Source organism: Alosa sapidissima, chromosome 17 (assembly GCF_018492685.1).
Source record: "Alosa sapidissima isolate fAloSap1 chromosome 17, fAloSap1.pri, whole genome shotgun sequence".
In the NCBI taxonomy this organism is placed as follows: Eukaryota; Metazoa; Chordata; class Actinopteri; order Clupeiformes; family Clupeidae; genus Alosa; species Alosa sapidissima.
Genome location: NC_055973.1, coordinates 6414078 through 6438295, shown reverse-complemented (window position 1 = coordinate 6438295; position 24218 = coordinate 6414078). Strand labels below are relative to the sequence as shown.

General features: G+C 44.9%; 1 protein-coding gene across 14 annotated transcripts in view; it reads right to left on the bottom strand.

Moving 5' to 3' along the window:
* Positions 1–340: 340 nt before the first annotated feature.
* pde7a (phosphodiesterase 7A) overlaps positions 341–24218 on the bottom strand; it is a 28508-nt gene continuing 4630 nt past the window's right edge. For 3 of the 14 annotated variants that reach the window (XM_042067470.1, XM_042067478.1, XM_042067479.1), the window contains exons 2-14: positions 11978–12038; positions 8688–8720; positions 7836–7925; positions 5849–6006; positions 5220–5283; positions 4817–4912; positions 4600–4700; positions 4210–4341; positions 3598–3689; positions 3299–3443; positions 2780–2876; positions 2524–2604; positions 341–2358 (exon numbers count right to left, since the gene is read on the bottom strand). In XM_042067470.1, coding sequence (XP_041923404.1) covers positions 2075–2358; positions 2524–2604; positions 2780–2876; positions 3299–3443; positions 3598–3689; positions 4210–4341; positions 4600–4700; positions 4817–4912; positions 5220–5283; positions 5849–6006; positions 7836–7925; positions 8688–8720; positions 11978–12038 — 1434 coding nt within the window. In that variant the 3' untranslated portion in view covers positions 341–2074. Of the gene's footprint in view, positions 2359–2523; positions 2605–2779; positions 2877–3298; positions 3444–3597; positions 3690–4209; positions 4342–4599; positions 4701–4816; positions 4913–5219; positions 5284–5848; positions 6007–7835; positions 7926–8687; positions 8721–11977; positions 12039–17201; positions 17277–24218 lie in introns of those variants that run through there. The other 11 variants (XM_042067471.1, XM_042067480.1, XM_042067481.1 and 8 more) reach the window with 6 other exon arrangements.

Below are 24218 nucleotides of genomic sequence, written 5' to 3'. Positions count from 1 at the left end.
AAATAACAAATCAGCTAAAATAAGAAAAGCACCTGTTTATCATCCAAAATGTCAAGAATGACAAAAAAACACAACTGTGCGATATGTACAGAATAATAATAAAAAATACCTAGAAACAAAGATGGAATGTTTCATGTCTCCAAAACAAAACAAAAAAAATCTTATTTTCCTCCAAAGAAAGATTTTTTTTTTTTTACTATTTTCCTCACAACAAAGGCATAGGGACTGACAGTGCATTAAAAGAGCACAACACATGATGCACTTCAAGAATAGGAGCTGGTTTGGTCACTTAGCTTTTGTGCATAGTTTTAAGGCATCCAATGCAGTTTCTGGGGTTGCAGTGTGGTATTGTGTCGAGACATTCTGAAAGGGACGACTGCTCCTTCCCTTATCCACGGTGTGGTTCTCCTTGCGTATAAAAAACAACTCTAGGTTGGGCTCAGTGAGTCGGGCGGGTGGAACAGTGAGGGGGGTTAGGTTGGTAGGTAAGGAGCTGGCTAGAAGGGATGGGGGTCGTAGGGGGTGGTGGGTTGGGGCACATGAAGAGCTACCTACGAAAGGCACCATGAGGCCACCCCCGCTCTCTACAAACACCGACAACTTGGCGAAACCCTGAGAGAGATCCGTCATAGGATCCAAGTCAGCTAGGCGTCCCATGCAAACGGGCCGGGCTGCGCAGATCAGGGTCTGAGAAGGCGGCGGTGATCGGGTGGGGGGTGGCGGGTTGGTTGGCTGTCTGTCGGCCACTCTGCCAGCGCCACTTAAGGCAGCGACTTCTCTTCCGATCAGAACGTTGTCCCATAAAGCAATAGGATGGTGGGGACTTGGGGAGAGGGGAGCAGGAGAGGAGGTGAGGTGAGGAGGAACGAGTGTCCGTCTCCTTTTTACCCTTTACAGAGCAGAAGCTGCTAAAGTCCTAAAGAAACAAAAAAAATCACACCATGTTGGAGTGCAAGAGGAGTGAGAGTGAGAAAGAGATAGAAAGAAAGAAAGAAAGAAAGAAAGAAAGAAGGAAAGAAAAACAAAATCCAATGGAGCACAGATGGCTTGGCTATGGCATCTGGTGCATCTGACTGCCTGAGTGGCAATCCAGTGGAGGTTTTTTTTTTCTGTCTTTTCCTGTTTGTTTTTGTTCAGCAGTAGGACAATGGTTCAAATGTAAATTTGAGTGGTTCTTCACATCTGTGCATAAAAATAAAAAAATACAAAACACACAAAAAAAACAATAATAACAATCACAGAAAACTGACAGAAGTCATTTCATATCAAGACAAGACATTTTGTAAACAGTCTTCATAGAGGCAGCAAAACGACTGGGCTTTTCACATTTTGTTGTTTTGTTTTTGTTTTTGTTTTTTTACATAAGGAGGAAGATTTCATTGCAAATGCATTGATACACACACACGCTTGTGCATACAAACACAGTCTCTCTGTGCAGTTTCAGAAAACCTCTTACAAATACTCCAGGTGTTTCAAATCACTTGTCAGAGCAACTCAAATGGCACTTTGAAACCCAGCAAAGGGGAATCCTTCCTATACTGTACTCTCTTGAAGTGTCTCATCAAAAACGCCAAGGGTTCAATTCATTACACCCCAGCAACAGAGCAAACAGGATAAATAAATAAAAGGAGCAAATTCTTCTTTCTTTTCTTAAAGAAAAAAAGATAAACAAAACTTACAGCAGTTGCCAGATGAGGTATCTATGTATTGCTCTATGTCTAGACAAATAAAATAGAAATTTAAAATTAAATAAATTAAATTAATAAAATGATTAATCAGTGGTTGATGGGAGGCAAGCAACTAAAAATGTGACTTCAAGGTGTTTGACTGGGGTGTGAGTGTACATAGTGGGCTTTTCTCTTTCACACACACACACCCAAACATACTCATGCATGCAAACATACACACACGCACACACACACACACACTTTCAGCATCACCACAGCATGCACGTAACACACCAGAACTCACTCTTTCTCCATTCAATTCCACACATGCACACACACATACACACCACAGCACACACTGTGCAGCCTTTCCCCAGGGACTGGTTGAGGGTTTGGGGGTTGGGTGGTCAAAACTCCTGGCTTCCCTGAGCTAAGGTTTTGGTGGTGGGTTCTTCTGCGGCGGTAGCTGTGGCCGGGCCCGATCCTAAACACGGGCCTGGGCCTTGACCTGACACTGGCTCTGGTGGTGGGTCTGGGTCCGGTTCTGATTCGTCTAGGCTCCCCTCAGCCCTCAGCCCACTCCAGCTAGCCTTGTTCAGACCTAAGTGACCCAGCATGGTCTGGGACAGGCGTGTGTCTGAGAACCGGGCCCACTCGGAAAACAGAGGCTCCACTACATATGTCATGAAGCCTGAAAAACACACACACGCACAAAGACACACACGGATACATTATACACACTGACATACCTTTGTCAATGAAGAACATTTGCAACAAAAAAAAACACAAACTTAATGCACAGAGGTACAAGGTACCTCCATGTCTAAACGGAGAGGAGTAAAATCGATGTACTCACCAATCTGAATGTCCCCTACTGTGTTGGTCTGGCTGTCACACAGTTGGCTGACTTCAAGCTTGTGCTTCTTCTCAATGTCACCTGTTCAGAATGGAAACGAAATGCTACAGTGATTCTGAACGACGCTTGCTCCACTGATAACAAATTGAAACGCAAACTGAATTCACCAAGAGTGATTTGTGTCGAGTGCATGTACAGGAAACTACAGAAACGACAGAAATCTAAAATCAGTACGAGCATGTTCATGCCAGTGCACCTTGCTGAAAGAACTCTGAGGTCACTTTCTCACTCCACTGTTTGCTCAACTCCCAGGGCCGACAGGGGTTACAGATATCAGCACATTTCAGGGCCATCTGTGAGCATGTGAGAGCACACACACACACACACACACACACACACACACACACACACACACACACACACACACACACACACAGATGTGAACACATACAAAAGAGATAGGAGGCAAACAGTTACATAGTATCAGTTACATACGGTCCACCGAGAAGGGGCATGAGAGAGAAACAGTTTGGCCAAACCCCAAATCACCAGTCATGGTTCAATATTACCAGAGCAACCGACTAATATTACCAGTGAATAGATAATACATACCGATAAACTGCCTAAACATTTCATGAGACAAAAAAACTATTTATTGTCTCATGAAAAATGTATGGGCTTCAAGTTGGGGCCCCCAACTAAGTACTACTGAAATGTATTTCCCTTTGGTCTTGTGTGTTGGTGGTGTGACATTCCCTCATTTCTCATCATTCACCTGGAGGATGAAGTGACGATGGGAGGCGTTGCCCAAGCACAGGTCATCCTGGTCCAGGTGCAGCCTGAACTTGGACAGGTACTCGTTCTGTCTGCTGATGTCTGTGGCCAGGATCAAGGAGCCCAACTGTCTTTCCATGTTTAACCTGAGACACACACACAGTCATTTGGTTAGGCTCAATTCAGCATGGTGCTTACAAAAAAGAAGGTAATTTAATAACTACATGTATAGACTATAACTAATCTTATTATTTGTATTTGCCTGAGTATGAGGTGTTAGTGTGTGTGTATATAACTGACCCATCCTCTGCAGGTAAGTGGGAGAAAAGTCCTGTCTCTCGCAGGAGTCCCACAACTGATCTCCAGTGATGATTCTCCAGAACTGAGGTATTCTTTTAGAGAGAAAAACACAAAACCAAAACAAACATGTCTTTGAACATCATGGTAGGAGGGAACACAACATTCATTGGGGTTTCTGGAGGGTTTCCCATCTTCATAACAAACAGCAGACTGTATTACATCATAAAGTGTCTGATGCCTGACTAAGTCATGAGATTTAGCTCCATGGGCGTGCCACAGGACACTGAGGACTCACTTTCTGAAGCTTCACCTTAGCCTTTGCTTTAGCATGTGCAAAGCTTCTAGGCAATGACTGGTAGTTCATTGCCATCTCTCCTTTACAAAGCTGCCAGTAAGCTGCTCGTCTGCTGCTGGTCTTTACTTCTTATCTGGCAAACCAGTGTGAGTCATTTGCTTCCCCTTGCATGTATTCATTTATCAAATGCGTTCTAACCAAAGCACTTCAAAGCTAATCATATGCAGCATTGCGGCTGTACAGGTATGCATTTTGGCATCATTAAAAGTCCTCTCTTGGCATCGCCCCTATGAGCTTACTGATCTTAGCACCCTTACCCTGTACAAAGCTGCTAGGTAATGGTTGGTTTTGATGAGGAAGGGCTGGTTGACCCCGGGGTGGTCAAGGTCATGCGAGGCAGCAGCCAGCAAGCCCAGGAGGATGTCGCAGGATGTCAGCGACTTGGAGAGCTGCACGAGGGAAATGGACCGCGTGTTAGAAAGTCAACTGAAAACTGATGCTATAAAATCAACAGAATCTGTATGCACTTCTGTGTGACTACACTGTTGCTGAAACTGTCCGATCTGATGACCTGACACAAACTTTGATAGTAAAACATACGGTATATCAGTGTGAAAAGAAGGAGAACAGAAGAGAAGAAGAGAGGAGAACAGAGAAGAAGAGAGGAGGTAGAGGATGAGGAAGAGACGAGCCGTTTTGGACCTCACCTTGGGCTCTCGCAGGTAACAGTACATGGCCTGGGTCACATCCGCAGCATGAACTGCGTTGTGATAAGGATTCTGGCTGTGGTAGTCTTCTTGGACCATGACTGAAATATAGGACACAAACCAGAAATGTACTATTTTTTACGTAGTCAAAACTTATTTTACTTAACATATCTATTATGGAGAAAATAAAAGGGGACAAAAAGAGGTACAAACTTACCTAAAAATCGACGAAGTTTCACCATATCTAACTGGAAGAGCTCAATTAATCCATACTGATTTAACAGGTGGAACGTCAGGGTGACAAGGCTGTTTCCTAGAAAGAGAGGGAACAATGGGGGACGTGAGTAGACCCTTCAGAATACCATCCCAACCAATCAGCTTCAAGCACACCACAGCAGAGAATAGGTATGTCCTGCAGGGGGCACTGTTGACCACCAGAGCACTGGCGCTCCACGACTCGTGAGAGGGGAAGAGTGTGGAGGCTATTGGGAATAGAAATTGATTCAGCGGAGCATGCTGGAGGGACCATCCAGCCAGCTCTCCAGAGACACTCTCACACACACACACACACACACACACACACACACACACACACACATTTGGAGTGAAATAATATGTACCATTTGTTAATCTGTCGAAGAGGAAAATGTCAAAATTCCAGCTCCCAACCTTTTCCAGCATACACTGCAAAACAAAAGAGGGAATATACTAGATAAGGTGATGGCAAAACAAATGTTACTGGAAACAAAAAAACAACAGATCTGAAAGATGGTAAAACAATAATGCAAGAAAAAAGACTAACCATAAAGCATTAAGAGGATCTTATTTATGATCCCTGAAAGGAGAAACTAATAATACTGAAAGAGCTCTATTTTACGGTCTATTTTAAGGACACAACAAATTTACAAGCTCACCTATATAAACGGTCAGATTGACTTCTTTTTTAACTCAATAGAGAACCAATGTGAGAGATGTCAGCAACATAAAAGTTTCAAAGCACAAACAATTCTGTTTACAATACTAACCACCGTTGCTAGGAAGAAGTGACATCACATCAGTTCTCTGTTCTTACTTCCTACCACAGATTATCAGTAGATTCGGGGAACTAGTTGTACAACATCTAATTCCTGTTTGAGTTTGCTTCAGCCTACTCTTTGCCGTACAGTGGGTCCTGCTGCCTGCTGCTATTGAGTAGTGAAGTGTGTGGTGGTGTTGAGGGTGGGGGTGGTAGGTGGAGGTGGAGGCAGACCTTGGCCTGGCCCAGGTAATCTTCGTCCAGGATGTGCAGAGGGTTGTGTGAACAGGTGGTGGCGCTGTGGACCAGGCGTGAGGTGTGAAGGTGACGCTGGAAGCTGAAGAGCCTGTGGACCCGCCGGCCGGACACTGGCCCCACAGTCTCGCCCCGGGCTGTGAGAAACACAACGAGAGAACTCAGAACCGGACGGGACCTAAAAGCACACACACACACATCCAGAACCAGAACCAGACACTGCAACCAGAAGCAGCACTATGATGCCCAGAACTAACACCACAAAGACACAGACCAATACGAGAGACAGCCACAAGTACCGACGACCTTAAAGACAACTTGTGAACATGGGAACACTGCACAAAGCTAAGCACTGTTCCAAAGTGGATGGCTCAAAATCTAGCGGCCACTTTCTAGATCTAGATGGCTCAAGATCACAAAGAACCAAGAGAGCAAAGTTCCATGACAGAGACCATTGAAAGAACTCATTAGGGTATTTCATCTCTCCAAGTAGCAAGTGAATGCATTTCACCTGTGTGTGAGAATTAAAGGTTGGGTTGTTTCTTATCTAGTGTTCGGTTGTGGACATAACTAAATGAGCACTGCGGAAATTCTAACCTTTGTGCCTGTGCATTTCAGACATCAGGCCAAGAACACTGGGCTATCAGTGTGGAAAGAGACCAGTTATACCACTCACTTCCATAGGGGTAGATGGAGGTAGAGAGGGAGGTAGAGAGGGAGGGAGGGAGGGAGGGAGGGAAGAAAAAAGAAATAGAAAGAAGGGAAGCATGAAAGAAACAGAAAACACAGCATACAGCATCAAACAAATAGATTGACTAACAATGTAAGTGACCAAAATCTGCATATGTGGTTTGTGTGTTGTGTGTTGAGTGTTGTGTGTTGTGTGTACGCACACATGGATCTCCCGCATGTGTATGTGTGTGTGTGTATGTGTGAGTGTAGTGGCATGCCAGAGGGCACGGGGACATACTGCTGACACAGCGTGCCGCTCTAAAGCCGGCTGCCAGGGCACAAAAGTCAGCGGCCCGCTCGCCGCTCCCCCTGTGCCTTCACTGGGCACGCCTGAGTGCACACGGGAGGCTGCAGAGCCCCTCGGCCCGGCTACACAGCCACCACGCCACGTCACGGCCTCCCAGGCCCAGTGAAAGAGACAATGACCCCCACTCTCTCTCTCACACTCACACACAGGGTTTCACACAGAACATCCAGTGATCTAAGGAGCGCGTTTGGATTCAGATCTTTGTGTGTTTGATTTAAAAGGAATGAAGAGGGTATGTGTGTGTATAAAAGTGTGTGGTAGTTTTGGGTCGTTTAAGAGGGGTCTTTAAGACATTCCTGTTCAACATGCACTTGGGTTCTTTAAGAGCTTCTTATGCGTTATGGTTTGTATAATATTGTTTTATTTCCATTAGGCTGTTGATTCATTTGACATTATTGTTTATTATTGATATTCTCCTTAATGTAGTCTTACCATGTCATTGTTTTTATATTATTGATTGAGACATTATTGTTTATTATTGCTTTTTCCCTCATTTTCATTGCTTATTTTTTTAGGCTGTTGATTGAATTGACATTGTTGTTTATTATTGCTATTCTCCTTATTATAGTTTGACCAACATTCTAATCTGTTCCCTGTTCAATTTTCAATATTATGTTGTTTTTGTATTTGTGTGTCGCTTTGGACAAAGGCGTCTGCCATATCCCATAACCATAACCATAAAAACTGCTTAATGGTAGTTGATTGGTGTGTGTGTGTGTGTGTGTGTGTGTGTGTGTGTGTGTGTGTGTGTGTGTGTGTGTGCGCGTGCGCGCGTGCGTGCATGAGAGAGAGAGAGAGAGAGAGAGAGAGAGAGAGAGAGAGAGAGAGAGAGAGAGAGAGGGAGACTGTCCTTCCGTACAGAGAGACAGAGAGCTTAAATCTACCTGCAGGTTTATGTAACTGTCCCAGTCTCCCCACAGTACTCACAGTGCAAGGTTCGGAAATCCACACACAGGTAGGGGTGCGAGCCTCGTCGCTCCGGTTCGAATCCTACCTGGCTTCTCACTCTCACGTCTCCTGAAGAGCAGCACAAACACAAGAGGTCCTCAAGACACTAGCCAGGGCAAACCACCACAACAACAACAACAACAACAACAACCACACTCAAACAACAACAAAGACAACAACCACATCAACAATGATAACATACAAACTAAAGGCAGCTCATCCACACACACCAGGGGCAAAGGGACTACACCTGGGTAAAGAGACACAGCAAACACAGCCAGATGGAGAGAGAAAGGAGAGAAAGAAAAAAGAAAGGAGGAGAGAGGAGAAGAGAGGAGAGGAAGTGGTGGGTCCATGAGCATGCACTACCATGCCAGGGAGGACTTCAAACATTAGTATTCAGACTGCCACGAGCGGGAGAGGGGACAGGCCACGGGCTAAAAGACAAGCTTGTGCTCCAAGACTCCAACGACAGGATGAGAAAAAAGGAGGAGGAGGAGGAGGAGGAGGAGGAGGAGGAAGGGGAGAAGTGGGAAGGATATAAATGAATGAAGGAATGAATGAATGAATCTCTGAGGACTTGAATGAGACTAGCCAAGGCTCTCCAGTCACATCTGTTAATAGTCATTCAACAGGGTTTGAAGTTCACTGGGGTGGCTCTAAAGAGGACGTGTGTGTGAGTTGCACAGTCTTTCTACACAGAGATACAGCAGCAGCCTCCGGCTTGTCAGTCACTACTGATTGGTGTTTGTGTGCAATTAAAAGTCAAAATCAAAAACTGGAAATAATAAACAGAATAAAAAAACACCCTCCCACCATTGCTTTACTTACTTGAAAACAGCTGTTTGAATATTACACAAGCCCCTATCAAAATACCAAAACTGTGAATTACAATTCAATAAAACACTAATCCAAAAGAAATGAAGACAACCAAAGAAAAACAAAACAGACAAGAGGTGTATAAGTTGCAACAAAAGTACCAGACAAAACAACTCCCCATGCCCCCCAAAAAACAAAATGAAAACAAACGTTTCTATGTCATGCATTAAGAACATCCCGATCAATTTGGTCTCATTTTTCAAACATTATCATAGAGTCACAACATTCTGCAAGCGGCAGTGTTTTTTAGTGGAAGCCAAAACCATCCCCAGGTATTGGGGACTCAGCTGCCTATCTGTCTAGCGTCAGAGACGTCGGCTCCAAAGTCAGCTGTTCCCTGAGGTCACTCCGTTTTTGGATGGTTTCATTAAGAGTGTGACCTGACCCCTGCCTTCCTTCTGATGCCTCACTGCCCTACTCACTCTGGGTGTGCATCTTTTTTTAACCTAACAACATTAAGGGTTATTACCCCCCCCCCCCCCCCCCCCCACCACACACATACACACACACACACACACACATACACACACACACACCACCAACTACTGCCTCATGTGACTGGTCATACTGGGAGTGACCCTGACAGATGCATCCATAAGTGACACAAAGGCCTCATGTGAACTAAACCCTGACTGCTTAAGAGCCAACACACACACACACACACACAAACACACACACACACACACACACAGCCACCATCACCACTGGCTTAATCCCTCATATCTAAATTAAATTCTATTCATTAGCCAACTTCACAGGAATAGTGTAGGATTTGACATTTGGCTGTCGACACTATGGGCTCTATCTTGGCGATCTGAAACGCATGGTCAGTGGCGAAAAGCTTAAATAAATTTAGGGGTGTGTCCAGTCCACATTTGTTATCAAACGTTGGGCGCATTGTTCAAAAGGGTTGTTCTTCTGTTTTCTTAATCAGTCAAGGGTGTGTTTTGGGCATAACATCCTTTAAACCAATGAGAGTGACATCTGTCATTCCATTTAACAGCAAGCAGCGCAACTTCAAACAGCGCATCGGTATTTTGCCAGTCAGCGGCGCATTTGAAGGAATCTGCATGCATGCAAGACTCTGTATGCACTAAACCTTGCTTTACTGAAACCTGTTTGTGATTACATGCATTCTGCACTCGCCTATTATTTGAACTCATAGGCAAAGTGAAACTAACTTCATTGTGGACTCATAGTCAATGGCAAAACAGTTCTACACAGTTATTTACTTTCACTATTGACTGTCAAGGGGTTACAATTGAAAACAAAGCCTGAAAAAAGCAACACTTACCCCAATAATGTTTGAATGACTGAATGAAAATCATAAGGATATTTATCTTGCAGAAGTTGTTTGGGACTGCTTGCTAAGGGTGCTTACATTACAACAGTGCGTCTTTAGCTGTGCTTTACATGCACCTTTCGCTATAGACCAGGTTTTTCTTGGTCAGTGGCGTAATGATTTTTAGAGGGTGTAAGATAGCGATTTTTGGATCATGCGCCAGACCACACCTTATACCACACCCCTGGGCGCAAGGTTTATTAAAAGTGGAGCACATGGCGAAGAAATTCGTCACTGACTGGGTGTAAAATATGAATAGCCTTGCGTTGCGCCAGGTGTACGATAGGGCCCTATATGCTATACATTTTTCACATCGTCATTCACTGTATATCCTTACTGCACAAACAAACAAAAAATACTACGAAATATCACGATGTAGTTTTACGGCTACATCTCCATCCATCCCTATCCGGTACCTATCATCACCCTATTGTATTTGGGTGATGTCTGAACCTGCGGTTCCTCTCGTACTGAGCAGGATTACCATTGCAACACATCACCGGTAGGGTAAAACTAACCTGTCTCACGACGGTCTAAACCCAGCTCACGTTCCCTATTAGTGGGTGAACAATCCAACGCTTGGTGAATTCTGCTTCACAATGATAGGAAGAGCCGACATCGAAGGATCAAAAAGCGACGTCGCTATGAACGCTTGGCCGCCACAAGCCAGTTATCCACATCGAACATGCCTGGCATACATACATCTCACTTCTGCTAGTGGCTTAGCCTACACATCCCTATTCCATAGGGGAGAGAGGCTAACTCTGTGGCCCGTGTGCATTCCAGAGGGGCAGAGCGGGTTAGTCTATGCGCCGGCGCTGGAGGCCTTAGTCAGTATGAGTGGCATGAATGGCGTGCGTCACTGTTCGTGTATGAGGGAACGCAGACTCAGGCCCCGGCCTCTGGAGAGAGAGAGAGAGAGAGAGAGAGAGAGAGAGAGAGAGTGGGGCTGGGAGGTGGATTCGACCAACACACGGCAACAAGCTGCATAGCTGGCCTTGAGATCCTCCAGAAACATACGCATAGATCAACCAGCGCAGACGGCGCGCCTGGCACAACCAGTAACCCAGGTTTCTCAGACGACTCGCACACGTGAGAGAGAGAGAGAGAAAGAAGGAAAGAGAGAGAGAGAGAGAGAGAGTGAGAGACTGCCCTTCTGTACAGAGATTTGTAGAGTGACAATGTCACCGCAGACTATGAGCCAACCTCAGGGCAGACCATCAATTCTGTGGAGGTAGAAGCTGCCGTCGTTAGCCAAGACAGGGAGCAGAATTAGATGTTTATTTACTACATGAGGATGAGCAATTCAGAGAATGGCTAAACACTTCCCTAGCGAAAAACAAACACACACACACACACACACACACACACACACACACACACACACACACAGGCCTAAAGCTGCTAGAGATGAGTGGATTAAGAGCCAGAGGTCTGAGATTGACCATGGGGACTGTCTCTGTCTTCCTCTCTCTGCCTCTCTCTCTTGTAGTTACACAAGCGGTTGTGTAATGTGGTGTGTGTTCAATAAATCAACCCCCCACCCCACCCCCCACTTCCTGCAATTCCCCATACTGCTGAGAAACTGTGTTAATGTTAATGATGAACACTACACCTGTGTACTGATTTTAAAGGATTTCTGTGAGACCAAGTATTGGGTATTTTTATGTGTGAGATAGAGAGTGAGACAGAGCCAGAAATGTGTTTGTGTGTGTGTAGGCCAAAATGAAGCGGATGAAACAAAAGAAGTAGGAATACTGGAATACACCATGTGTGTGTGTATGTTTCAAGATAACTTTGAATAAGTGTGTGTGTGTGTGTGTGTGTGTGTGTGTGTGTGTGTGTGTGTGTGTGTGTGTGTGTGTGTGTGTGTGTGTTGGGTGGTAGAGACAGTCCTTACCTAGCATACGAATGTACAGCGCAGTCTGATCAGAGCTGTCATAGGAGATCGCTCCACGTCTCTGTGGAAAAGGGCAAATAAACACACACACACAGTCAGTTAGGTCATTTCTAATGTCTGTCATAATCTAGAGTGACACATACTCAAACTTCACAACACCCTTACAGATGACACTCCCAAACTGCACATTTCAAACACTAGGGAAACAATTCCAAAAGGAAGTATATGTGAACTCGTTGAACATATGGAATACGGTTACATCTATTTTCATTAAACATATGGAATACGGTTAAATCTATCTACATCATGTTGTGCTTCATAAAGGTTAGACTGGGGGAAACTGGAGGCATCGGGGAGCGACGCGAAGGGGCAAACCCGTGACGCAGGCAGTGAAACTTGAGAGGGCTTAAGGTCAGTCTGAATGCCTTCCACTGGTATCCCCCATAAGGTGTCTGGCCCAAGACGGCTTCATCCATCCATCCACACCTTCAACCAACCTACCCCCAACCCCAACACACATACACACAAGGCCCCTAACGGCTGGAAAACTAACAGGTGGCCACTTCAGCTAACTCATGATAGACTCGACTTACACCTCATCTCTGCGCACACGCACACACACACACACACACACACACTCTGTGTTGACACTGATAATGTCACTACCACAAAATATATATAGTGTTATGCCTGCTCCATCTGACTGACTATCAAATTGCCCTTGTTCAGAGTTATACCAAGACTGACAACTATGCTGCCCTACTGGAACTCTGTTACCCCTAAATGTGCAGTCTATGCATCCCCCTGAACAATGTCCTCCAATGAGTGCTAGTGTTTAGTGAGAATCATTGTCTGTAAAAGTACACCTAGCCAATACATCAACTCTCATTGGATGCATTCTGGGTAGTGCTGCTGCTGCCGCTGCTTCATTTTGTCTTGCGCATGTTGCCCTCTGAAATATTCAGAGCTGTGGATGGCAAACGTGACGTCAGTACACTGCGATTCTGCGATTACAACTCCTTAAAACACACACACACACACACACACACACACACACACACACACACACACACACACACACACACACACACACACAAGCCTAAAGCCTACTCTTTGAAAAACAATTCATGAGAGACTGACATCACGCTCTCTGCTTCAGCACAGCTGGCTTCACGTGGCTCACTATGTTCAAAGCGGTTACGCCATAGCGCTTTTACAGTTTCCCCTACGTTTTCCCTCCCCACCGATCTGTCTCGTGGCCAGGGATTACGCGACTAGGCCTGGCCTTCAACGTGGGGCTTGCGGCAGGAGAAGCTCTCGATTCCGAGCGCTATCTAGTCCCAGGACCGGCGGCGTAATCCCCATGCGCCGCAGAGAAGCAGCTGTATACATTTGGCAGCGCAGCTAAGCCATTCGCTGATTAATACAAGAACAAAAAATGACCAAGCTTAAGCGGCACGCAAGGAACCTCACAGTAGGAGAGCACAGAGAGAGAGAGAGGAGAGAGAGGAGAGAGAGAGAGAGAGGAGAGAGAGGAGAGAGAGAAAGGGAGACAGATAAAGAGAGACCGGAGAGAGAGAAGGAGAGAGAGAGAGAAAGGGAGAGAGCATGACAGTGAGCAAAAAGGACCTAGACAGAGAGGAAAAGATGCAGCAGACATGGAGAAGGGGTGGTGGAATGGAGAATGCATGTTGGGTCTGTGTGTGTGGTGTGGAGGTAAGAAAAGGGGAAGAGATAGATAAAGAGAAAAGAGGGAGGGGGGGTAGGAGAATCATGAGAGATAGCAGTGCTTTTGGGAAGCGAGAGGAAATGGTGGTGGATATGCCTGCCTCAGTGGGAGGGAATAAAGTCATCTGCAGCTCACCCACACACCGTCTTTAACACACGCATGGGCGCATGGGCGCGCACACACACACACACTCAGGCAGCCATAGGGAACGCTGGGATCTCTGTGGGTAATGTTGTCAAAAGACCTCCCCCTGCCAGTGTTTGTTTTCGTTAGAGAGAGAGAGTGAGTGAGTGAGTGAGTGAGTGAGTGAGTGAGTGAGTGAGTTGAGTTAGTGAGTTGAGTGAGTTGAGTGAGTTGAGTGAGTGAGTGAGTGAGTGAGTGAGTGGTGAGTGGTGAGTGGTGGTGAGTGAGTGTGTGAGCGAGTGAGTGTGTGTGTGTGTGTGTATGTGTGGCGTGTATGTAGTCAGGGTTAGTCGCAGATAGGACAGGACCAGGCTTGCCTCACGCTGGCTTACCTCTCCATCCACCCTTCACACACACACACACACACACACACACACACACACAGTCTCTCCCTCTCCCTCACTCTCTCTCTGGCTTCCAGTGCTGCATTCAAATCACTGGCTAGGGTGTCCCCTGGTGCCATCCAATTCAGACTATGACGTCAATGGACTGAACCAATTTGCATAGTTGATTTTTATCCATTATCAATCTGCGCACACCCCCCCACCCCCCCCCCCCACCCCCCCCCCCCCCACCCCGCGCCTCCGGCTTCTCTCGAATAATAAAAAAAGCAAGTGGAACACTTTGTAGCAATACCCTTCCCTTTGTGTGCCAAAAGCCCGAGAAGCCGAGCTCTCCCAGCCAACCAGGAAGAGTTTTATGACAGGAATAAAGCCCCTAACTACACAGGGTTTACGATCTTGCCGTGTGAGTTGAAAGAAATACAGAAGGAGAGAGACAGAAAAAAAAGAAAAGATGTGCGCAGATTTTTATCAGTGTGTGTGTGTGTGTGTGAGAGCGAAAGAGAGAGAGAGAGAGAGAGAGAGAGAGAGAACGGCCAGCCAGATCTAACAGCCTTTTGCCTTTGGCCAATCACAGCCACGCCATTTTGTTTTTGGGAAAGGACAGGATGACTATGGTGTGTCCTGATGGCTTATTGGCAATGCTCCATTTTCAGATGAAACACTGCTTAACACGACTGGCCCACAAAATACTCTCAACCTTTTGAGTTTACCTCGTTTTATGTGTGTTTATATACAAATGAACTGTTGTCTTGAGACGTGCTTTAAAGACAGCATAAAAGTAGTTTACAGCTTTTAAACAGGTTTTAAGTCGAGCTGGTGAGTTGATGCTCATGGACAGGTTCTCAGCTTCTCAAGCGTCCATCTGACTGCGTTCCCAGCCTGCATGGTATTTGTCGGTTGGCATCTAATGATCCATCATAACCTTGCTGGTTCTGTCAAAGCTAAATACCAGGGTGTCGCCGACAGTTTACGTAGAACTTAAACGTCAGGGTCACGCCCTACAAAAGCCTCATGACGTCTACGCCATCATCATCGCCCATTACCAACCAGCCATTATCACCATCAGCACCGCCATCACACCACAAGCTCCCAACCAACCATTATCACCATCAGCACCGCCATCACACCACAAGCTCCCAACCAGCCATTTCGAAAATGATGAGCCAACTCCCGCTGTCTGACTCAGCCGGCAACTGGCATGGTGATATTTTAGCATCAACAACCACACTGTTTACACACACCACTGCTGTTTAGTGTATGAGTAATTCCTAATGTGTGTGATGAGTGGCGTGCGTGTGTCTGAGTGTGAGTGTGTGTGTGTGTGGGGGGAGCACGCCTGTGCTCCATGTTTGATCGATTAAGAACCAACACAACAGCCATGCTATAATAAATACTAAAAGATTTCACCTGAATCTGGTTTCCCATGCATCTTAAGTCTATTTGACAATGAAGATGTCTCATTTGCATCACATTGTGCTTCAAATCACGGAGAAGGACTAGGTTTTAGGCCAGAGAGCTATAAACCAGATACAACCTTCCCTGTCATAGACAGAAAGACAAAGATGCCAGCCATGACGCAGATTGTTCAAGAGGGATAGAGAGATAGAGAAAGAGAAAGAGAGAGATGTTTGCCACAAAGAACGAAGAGCTCATTGCACAGGCTCCAGCATGTACTGCTGAATTTACAGTACTGTTTCACACATGAGGATGTACACAGACACCCAAGTAAAAACACACCGCTAACTCACACACCTGTGACATCTCGGCATAGCCACCTCTCGTTTACGTCACAACTATAGCAGTCTTCCACCCCCAGCCGGGGCAGGTACACAAAACTGTCTGACACAAGCAGACGACGGATTAGCCTAAACTCGACATCGACTCATTTTCAGGTTCTGCTGGGCCAAACCAGGGCCAGGTGAGATCTGGAGTCAGAGCTGAACAACAGAGTTGTGTCTTATTCATCCATCAACCAATTACTATCAAAGTTGCAAAAAAGTGTATGACATTGAAAAACACTCTGTTCTACTTTTTGATTAACATACTCAGATGTCATTGTACCGGCATCCACTACAAGATGCAATCTTAAAGTTTGCAGAGAAGTACCAAAGGTCTTGTTCTCAAAATCTAACCTACAGTATAACTAAAGAAAACCGGGCGATTGGATGACGACAATGCAAACCATGTCAAAAAATGACTAGGCTAAGTAGCACCCCTTGACTCATTTTCTCAGATACATGAGGAATCCTAGCTATGCTCTGAGGTCCGTTTGCCAGAGAATCTCCACCGTCCACCAGACATGCTGAGGGAAAACATCAAGGCACTGTGTAAAACAGTATGAGGAATGGCTGAAGAAGGAGCATACACATACTCCATTCAAAATGCAAACAGCACAGCACTCCTCAAAGGAAAAAAAAACCTGTGGTGACTTCAGGAAGAGAGAATCGCCTCTCAGAGGCCATTAACTAGATATGTTCTTGGCTCTTATATATCATGAGTTGCAACATCAACTCTCAACAGACATTAGAAGGCTCTAGATCTATTGGCTTGGTTAAACTTTAAGCTATCCTTTAGTGTTATTATTAGTTGACTATTGAGATAATGAGCTGTTGAGCTGTATCGTAATGCCCTTCTTCCAATGACAAGCAAAACCATCCGACTAACTAACGGGAATTGACTAAAACTCAAAGGCGATTTCAGTCACCATCATTCAGAGGTTACATATTCTGCTTTTAAGCACAATCAATGTTTAATCTTTGTGTGTAGACACAATTGCTGCAAACCATGGTCAACTTGACATTTAGGGGGAAAACAATCGAATTGGTATCTTATCGGCTCCATAACAAAATCTCACACACACACACACACACAAAGCGCCAAAGTGACCTTAGGCTCATTACCAAAACTAAAGTGTAGTGAGCGGAGAAGTCGCCCAGTATTAGTTTGGCTACACTAACACGCCACCTACCTTAGAGAACATCCATTTGGTCAGAATCACCACTAGTGACCAAATCAAAGCAATTCCCATTGGCTCTCCAGTATGCTCAAGATCATAGTTTCTCCATGTGGGTATATGTGCGTGTGATTCTGGACGAACACTGTGAGTGGAGGCTAAGGATTAGCGTGAGCGGCCGTGAGTGAGCGGTGTATCAGTGCGTGCGTGCGCGCATTTCCTCTTTGGCTCAGATAAGCGGCAGCTCACCGATGGAGTCGGACTCGAGGCCCAGACGGCGAGCGTTCACGCAGGGGCTTAGTGCAGCTGTCTAAGCCATGCTGCCGTCACCTGACCGCACAATCATGGGACAGGCGCCACCGTAACACACACACACACACACACAACTACACACACACACTCAACTACACACACTCAAGCGCAAGGGAGCAGGCAGGCAGGGGCTGCCTGTGTCCTCTGTGAGCGACACACTGCCCCCCTCCCCCCCCTCCCCCCCCCTCCTTCTCTCCCTCTCCTCCATAGCCCCCCCTCCCCCTACAGGCTCCTAGCGACAGCCAACCAGGCGTATGGTGACACTGACGCACGAGCAAGGAGGGGCTGGGCAGAGAAAGCACAGCAGAAGCCGTCTTCTCAACAGACCCGGAGTGCACACTGTACACTTTGTTTACTAAATTGCCAAAACACATGAACACACGCACACACACACACACAGCCATCAACATCAGGACCAGCATGGCTCTGTAATGGGTACATGCAGCGTATTTATTTTTCATTTGCACTTTCATCTTGGAGCTTATGCCCCCCCCCCCCCCCCCCGTCCCCCCCTTCCACTAGAGCGGCACGGCCTCCCTGACTTACGCGAACAGACACTGCACGCATGTGTGTGGGTGTGGGTGAGTATGTGTGTCTGTGAGAGAGAGAGAGAATGAGACTCAGCAGATAGTATGTGAGCACACGTGCAAACACACACACATTCACACAGAGAAACAGAGAGAGAGAGAGAGAGAGAGAGAGAGAGAGAAAGAAAGAAGAGAGAGAGAGAGAGAGAACGAGAGTAAAGCTGCATGCTAATTTGGCTGAGAGCAGGGCTATGCCAAAGCTATGCTGTGACTGGTTGGCCTTGAGGTGGGTTTGGAAAACTATCACCTCTTTGTCCCCCACGTCTCCCTTCCTCTCGCTCCCTCTCTTTTTTAGTAGATTTAGTAGTAGTAATAGTAGTAATAGATTTTCTTTAATTGATTGGTTTTGGTTTGTACCGATAATAAAGGAAACTTACTAACGCTTAAGTCTCTCATCTCAATTGACACTCACTCCCATTTCTCTCCCTCGCTCCACATCTTCATGCTGCTGACGGCAGGGCTGACGGGGCTGTGACTGCCTCCGGAGCTTGGTGGTAAGGGGGTTCTACACACACACGGCCTCTACAACACTGCATTAGTCTCTCATGATGGTTTGCCCTGGCTCTCCTCTCCAACTGGGTCAAAGGTAGAGGCTCATCTAACCAGCGCTTAATGCTCATTTCCTATTGATTTCCTCTGTAAAAGGAGAGCTTTGCCACAGCGCAAGGGCTACGTCACAGACTAAATAAACTAAAGATGTGAGTTCGGGTCAGATACACACACTGTGTGTGTGTGTGTTTGAGGGGGGGGTGTCCTGTTCCGACTTGGAGCGATGAAGATGTCTGGCCTCAAGCGCATGTGGTTTGAATCCACCACACCATGCCTTGAAAGTTGAGAACCACAGATGTGTATTGCTTTTTTTTTCCTTTAAAAAAAAAGGCTGGAAACACAAGATTCACAATTGCTGACCTAAATCCTCCAGAGGTTCCTGTTCCATGGTGGAATCCCCTGTTCTCATCCACTCTGGTCTGGACTGGCCTGGGCTGACACGGCCCCTCTCCACTGGAGGTCTCCACTTGAAGTCAGGCCAAATAATTCAGATCCAGGGTCGCAAATAAAGCCAGTCTTGCATGCTCATGTAGTCACGTGCTGCACATATACTACCACCCCAAACGTTCACGTGATTACTGTATCTCCCGTACTCGTGCCATGGTCATTTCTGAGGCCGTGCACCACCCATGCACCATACGGACACAGATATGCATGGCAGCCATGGCGCGTATGTGTTGTTAAAAGCAAGGCCTCGGCCTAACAAAGGGAGGGGGAGTAAGCGGACAGAGAGGTCACCATACCACGGCTATTTAATAAAAACATTTTTAAAAAGTACATAACAATGTTTTGGATACTCTAGTCCACACAGAAACACAAAGAACAATTGAAAATGCTGTTGCTAACTTGGTCGTTTCAGTCAATCATCAGTCAATACCATGTCACTACAAGACTTGATCAATCCAATCACCTTTCATTCTCTGTGAAAGTTAAAAAGTCCAAAGTCTGCGGCACATCTTGAGTAGAAAATCTATTTTTGATCATCAAACACATTATGGTAATCAACCTGTTTCTTCCATTTCTATGAGTAAGATCTATTCTATAATCTACCAGAAACATCAGCCACCAAAGCCCTGTATGGGTGTGTCTGATCTAAAGTGACGCTACATGCTAGCAATTATAAGTCATGGATACGGGATAGAGTTGGGGGTCATATTGTCAACTCTTTCAAAAAGTTCAGTCTGCCAAATGTCAATGTAAGGATTGCTTTTTCAAAAAAGTGAACCCATCTTAAAAAAGTATTCTTTTCAGGCGCCAAAAAAAAACAATTATTGTCCAAAACGTCTTTGTTTTCACCATTGGTTGTGTGTTCAGTCTCTGAGAACGCCTGCCTTTGACCATCATCTAGGTGGTCATGAGAACACAGAGGGTGCATCTGAGGATAGCCAAAGGCAGCTTTAAGAGAGATGGAGCCACGCCATGACTGTGAATGAGAAACAGAGAGAGAGAGAGAGAGAGAGAGAGAGAGAGAAAGAAAGGGGGGGTCCCTGCCACAGACCAAAGCCCATCTGCCCAATCGTAGCAGTCACGACTGCATGGTCATGGTCAAGATGCCAACAACAACAACAACAAACAAACAACAACGTTATACTGCTGATGTCCTGCCCTTGTTGACACTAGGTAAATCTTTAGCATGGATGTATTATACAGAACAGGAGAGAAGGACAACGTTCTGGCCAAATTCATGGCCGATGCCAGGCTAACTAATTCGGCTAAAAGTGTAAGTGTGTTACCGTCATCTTTAAAATGGCGTCCAACGTCTGCTCACTTCTGCCCTCATTTTCAAACAAGCCTGACCTCAAGCCCCATCCCCTATGCCATTAAATATGTTTTTAAAGCAAGCTTGGAATGCTACAGAACCTCATCTAGGATCACTCCTCTGTCTATATGTCTTGAATTTCCCCTTGGGGATCAATAAAGAAAGAAAGAAAGAAAGAAAGAAAGAAAGAAAGAAAAAAAGAAAGTAAGTAAGTATGTATCTATTTATCTATCTATATATATATATATCTATGTGGCACTAGTGTTAATTTTGTCACCTATTTTTAATTTAGTCTTAGTCTTGGTCATATTTAGTCATTCAAATATCATTTTTGTTAGTCAGGTTTTAGTTGACTAAAACTCTCATCATTTTAGTCTAGTTTAAGTCAAAAGAAAACAAGTTATCTTAGTCAAGTTTTAGTCAAACATTTTAGTCTTTTTTTTTTATAACAAATTATTTCTGATTACCATTTCAGTCAAATAGTGTTTCACATATCTCAATTTTCAGTCATCTCAGCTTGTCAGTCAGTATGTTTACATGCACAGGTAAGTCGAGCCACAGTTATAGCTCGGTTCGTAGACCAGTGTTTCTCAAAGTGTGGTCCAGGGAACACTGGTGGTCCGCAAGCTATCCCAAGTGGTCTGCGAGCAGACGTGGTAAAATATAGATGAGTTGTTTGCAATATTGAACAAACTTGTATGTAAATCCAAACAGTTCTGCAACACTGTCTATGTAAGATATGCCAGTTTAAATCATATGAATCCTCTGACACAATAAGCAAAGTGCAAAGACAATAGGCAAGTTTTAGCAAGGTGGTCCATGCGTTTCTTTTTTAGTGGTCCTTCGTCTGAGAAACACTGCCGTAGACCCAAGTATTAATGTTTTACTCCGCCACGCTAGATGGCGATATGCGCCCAAACGCAACACATTCCCCGAACTTTCCATATTAGCTTACTTGCTAGCAAACTTTGCATCATCAGTGTATCTAGTTAAATAGTTGACAGTGTTTCCCATACATTGACTTATTTGTGGCGGCCCACCACCATATCAACATTGACCACCACACAATGATTGTACTAAATTGTGCTTAAATCTGTTTAGAATCATAACCAGGCTGCACTAATTTGTTAAAAACTGTTGCATTCGAGTTAATTCTGCAAACCTACCACCACAAATAGAATTCAATTCTGTGGGAAACACTGGTTGACACTACTTGCTGAACATTTTCGTTTGGACATTATGGGGGATGTTAATTCGTATATGTATGAGAGAAGCTTCAACTTATGGGTTACAGTAGCGTTGTGGCATAAAGATTAGGCAGTTAGCTTGCTAACTCTGGCAGAAATCTCCAGTGTTCTTGTTCCAATATATTCGGTCTTCTTATTATGTAGACGAAAATGAAGAGAGATTTTATCTTAGTTTTTATTTCATGCAAAACATTTTAGTCTCGTCTTTTTTTGTCAACAATAATGCATGTTAAAGGCACACTATGCAGGTTTTTTAGCTTATCATACCTTCATTTCACAGCTTCAGAGTCATTGGAATGGTTATATGACTTTTTTCGGGTTGAGTGGTGGCCGTCTCGCTTCCCCCTAGAGCCTGTGAGCGGAAAAACCACCCTTGCAACTGTGGGCCGGTGGGCCGACGGCCTCAGTGTCAGGAAGTATAACGAGTGTAACGAATTGATTTACTGCATTCAAATACACATACACGCCAGGCACCAGCTAGAAAAAGGTAGCGATGGAGTTTCTCAGACATTCGTCATGACAGAGCCAGCGAAAAAGAAGCAAAAACCGAGAAAACAGTAAGGAAATTGCCAATACTGCACTAGTTTACCTTTAAGATTGTCTTTAGTCAGTGTTTCAGGACATTGGTGCAGTCTCGTCATCGTCTAATCTTTAGTCATGGAAAAAAGGTTGTTGACGAACATATTTCCTCTCGTCAACACTATGTGGCACCTGGCGAGACGGAACCATAGGCATCGGTCATGTTCTGTCCAAATCATGGAAAAAGTTCTAACCAAAGTTATCCTACCTAGCAACAATAACAATGGGAGGTGGTTCTTGGGATTGGTCAATCAGGTGCCAGTATCTATGGCCACAAAGTATGTTGTCATTGTGGATTGGCTGATTCTTCCCAGCAGGAAATTGACAGCTCTTTCCCTATCCATTGGTAACATTTTACCCCATCGGCTATGTATCTGCTGTGCTGGCAAACTCTGCATAATGTAAACAATTAACACCACAAAGGAGAGTTTAAAGACAAAAGTTCAGTTCCAACTTGCCTTGATTGTGACAACTCATAAGCACATCGATTCCTCCTGATTTACTGCCATTTATCACAAGCAGGGAAGGGATCAAGAGCAGCCAGGGTAAATAAAACAGGAAGCCAAGCAAGGCCTGGACGCCATTAAGTCTTATCCACAACGCATCCCAAAACTCACAGATATTAAAGCTGCCGTGGTTGACAGGCTCGTAAATTCAGAGCTTCCTTATGTTACTTGACCAACACTCTGCAAAAAGCTGTATAACGGGACTCTGCATTCCTGTAAGTGGGGGGCAATAAACACAGGTTTTTACAGCAAGGTATATAGAAGAGATAGTTGTTACTACACGTGCACACACACACACACACACACACACACACACACACACACACACACACACACACACACACAAGCCTGTGTACAGAGTTTACCTGGGCACTCAACTTTTTATGTGCAGACACTTGAACCTTGATGGGCTATTAGTGGTCTTGTACAGCCATTATGATCTTGAAAGCACGGTTCTTAAATGAGGTGTCAGTGCGTCAGGAGGTTTTAGTGCGCAACAGAGGAACTAGGTTGGTGACGCATCAAGGATCGAGTTGTACAATCATACATACAATCACTCTTCATGGAAATGTTGCTCAGCCCCCATCAGTCCAATGACATTAAACAGCATTCTGATGCGTGACCAAAAAAACATTCAAAAACTATACTAAGTGTATAGTAACACACAGGATACTATGGTGCATCCACACTGCAAACAATAGTATTACCATGGTGAAGAACTACCAAGATGCCAGTACATCAAGAACATGATCCCATGGTGCACCGTGAGAACTGTGCAAGACATGTCCTCAGAACAAAGGTCAGGAAGGGAGTTTCAGCAGATGCTCTCAAACAGACTACTAATCCCTTTTGATATCAACAACAGTGTTTATATCTTTTCAGAGTTCACAGGGCCATCGGTCTGAAGGGGAAGCTACGCCTGCCGGATTTCAGCTGCTTGTGGTTTACCCCACAGCAGCTCACAGCAGCATTTTCTTTGGCCACACAATCCTCACGGTTCAAACAGCATTCAAACTGCAGTAAAACAACGGTCCAAAGGTCTGTTTCGCTTTGTGTTTTCCCAATCAAAATGTCCACTCAGTATAGCCCCTAGTCTTCTATATGATAGAAGTCTCTGGGCTTGCACACGTGATAGAGAAATTCCAATATATATATAAACAGAACTATACATTTTATGAACATTACAATGACAATCCTAGAAAGTGAGTCCTGCCATGACAAATTTAAGTAATTTCTCCAGACTGATTTTCCCATTAACTTGTGACCAAACCTGTTCCTGTCAAAACCAGGAGAAATTGTTGTTACTGCTGCAACAACTAACAACTTGGAAACTGTTGATGTTTTTAAGCTCAAAACACAGACAAAAAGACTATGTCTTGCTTCCAAAAAGCATTTGTACTTCATGGAGCATAACATCAAAAGCTTTTCATTTTTGTACATTGTTTTCACTACTTTCTAGACATGTTTTAGTCCTTGTTATATTGTTGATTTGG